The 1,566-nt window shown below is 35.0% G+C and overlaps 1 protein-coding gene across 1 annotated transcript in view; it reads right to left on the bottom strand.

The window, feature by feature from the left end:
• snapc2 (small nuclear RNA activating complex, polypeptide 2) overlaps nucleotides 1-565 on the bottom strand; it is a 19,216-nt gene extending 18,651 nt beyond the window's left edge. The window contains exon 1 of the mRNA XM_014021719.1: nucleotides 199-565. Coding sequence (XP_013877173.1) covers nucleotides 199-411 — 213 coding nt within the window. The 5' untranslated portion in view covers nucleotides 412-565. The remainder of the gene's footprint in view (nucleotides 1-198) is intronic.
• Nucleotides 566-1,566: the final 1,001 nt, after the last annotated feature.

Genomic DNA, 1,566 nt, shown 5'->3' with positions numbered 1-1,566 from the left:
GTTATTTAGTTAGTTAGTTAGTTAGTTAGTTAGTTAGTTAGTTAGTTAGTTAGTTAGTTAGTTAGTTAGTTAGTTAGTAATACTTAATAGACTTCTGCCTGTAACTTTGTCACAGCTAAAACCCGATACGACAGGAGCATTTTGTTTTTATTTTTGACAAATTAGACAGTTTACTAGCTTATATCCTGGTTCCGGTACCTCTGACATGGACTTCATAGGAAGCTTCTTTTTCAGGAAACCATGGTTAATTTCCCGGTGTTGTCCGGTTGGGCTCATCTTCTTCAGRCCGTCCAGGAGTTTCTTCAGCTCGGACCTGGTCCAGTTCAACGTGCACTGCCTTCGGGATCTCTTCTTYACCTGTGTCACTTCAAACGGGGTTCGTTTAACGCGAGCGCGGGGAGGTGGCTTCATTTTGGCTTTAGCTTCCGACTTAAGTTCCAGCCTTTTTTATACTCGATCTAAAAATACATTTATAACACGTTTTTGTTCTATATATGAACTCAGATGATTTCTGAACAAACTACCGTGTTTGGTCTCTTCTTCTTCTTCTTCTTCTGATAATTGGCGGATCACAAACAACTAGCAGGTGCATACCGCCACCTACTGTACTGGAGTGTGTAACACTGGTCTGCTCCTACTAAATTCTTAGTTTTTGTTCTGTGCAAATATAAAAGTGCTTTTCTAATATTACTTATGTCTCCCTCTGTTACCATTATTCCTTCCAAATTCCATTATTTTCCTGCCTCTCTAACTTTTCTTTTTAACTTTTCTCTAGTAACACACTTCATCATTACATGTTCCTCACACTGACTGTATTATTGTTCCTTTTTCCCATTATGTACAATGAATCATTTAAATAAGTATGACCTGCCCTCAGTCTCATCATTATTACGTCATCTCTCCTGCTTCTTTCCCCAAGATATTTTGTTATTACTGATTTTTGTATTTTGTATAATTTTCTTCTTTTCTTGTCTTCATCCAACATTTTCTGCTGCAATTCAATTAATTTCCATTGGCTTTTATTATTGATTTACCTTCTCCAACTGTTACTTCAGCCTTCTTCTGCTTATTCTTCTTTTGGTTTCCTTTAAGGCCCTGTCACACTAGATAACTCATGCCAACTTATGAAACCTAAACGTGTCTAAATTGCTAATAAAAGTTGTATATTTGATCATTTATTAGAATTACAGCATGTACATGTCTAAACGAAGKTTCCAGTTGRTTTTTTCAATTCCATCTTCAACGTAGATGTCTTTAAAATTTTCATAAGTTTGCATAGTGTGACAGGGCATTTAATGGTTATTGTTCCTTTATTTTCTGCTTTGTGATTCTTTGTTTGACTGAATTAGATATGATATAGGAAAAATTCACAATTTGGTCCAATTCCATTATTTAGTCCCACTGTTTAATATTTTTCAGTACAAAAAAAGATAAATTTCCATGCCGTTCTTAACTTGTAATTTTTTGAGATTTATTACGAATATTGGTTTAACCTTAAAAGTACAGTTTTTAAATTAAATGTTGCTGAAACAGCAAGTTTCTCAGTGGATCTGTGCTCGACAATGC

The sequence above is a fragment of the Austrofundulus limnaeus genome, unplaced genomic scaffold (genome assembly GCF_001266775.1).
Source record: "Austrofundulus limnaeus strain Quisiro unplaced genomic scaffold, Austrofundulus_limnaeus-1.0 Scaffold302, whole genome shotgun sequence".
NCBI lineage: Eukaryota > Metazoa > Chordata > Actinopteri > Cyprinodontiformes > Rivulidae > Austrofundulus > Austrofundulus limnaeus.
This window is presented reverse-complemented; position numbering and strand designations above follow the sequence as displayed.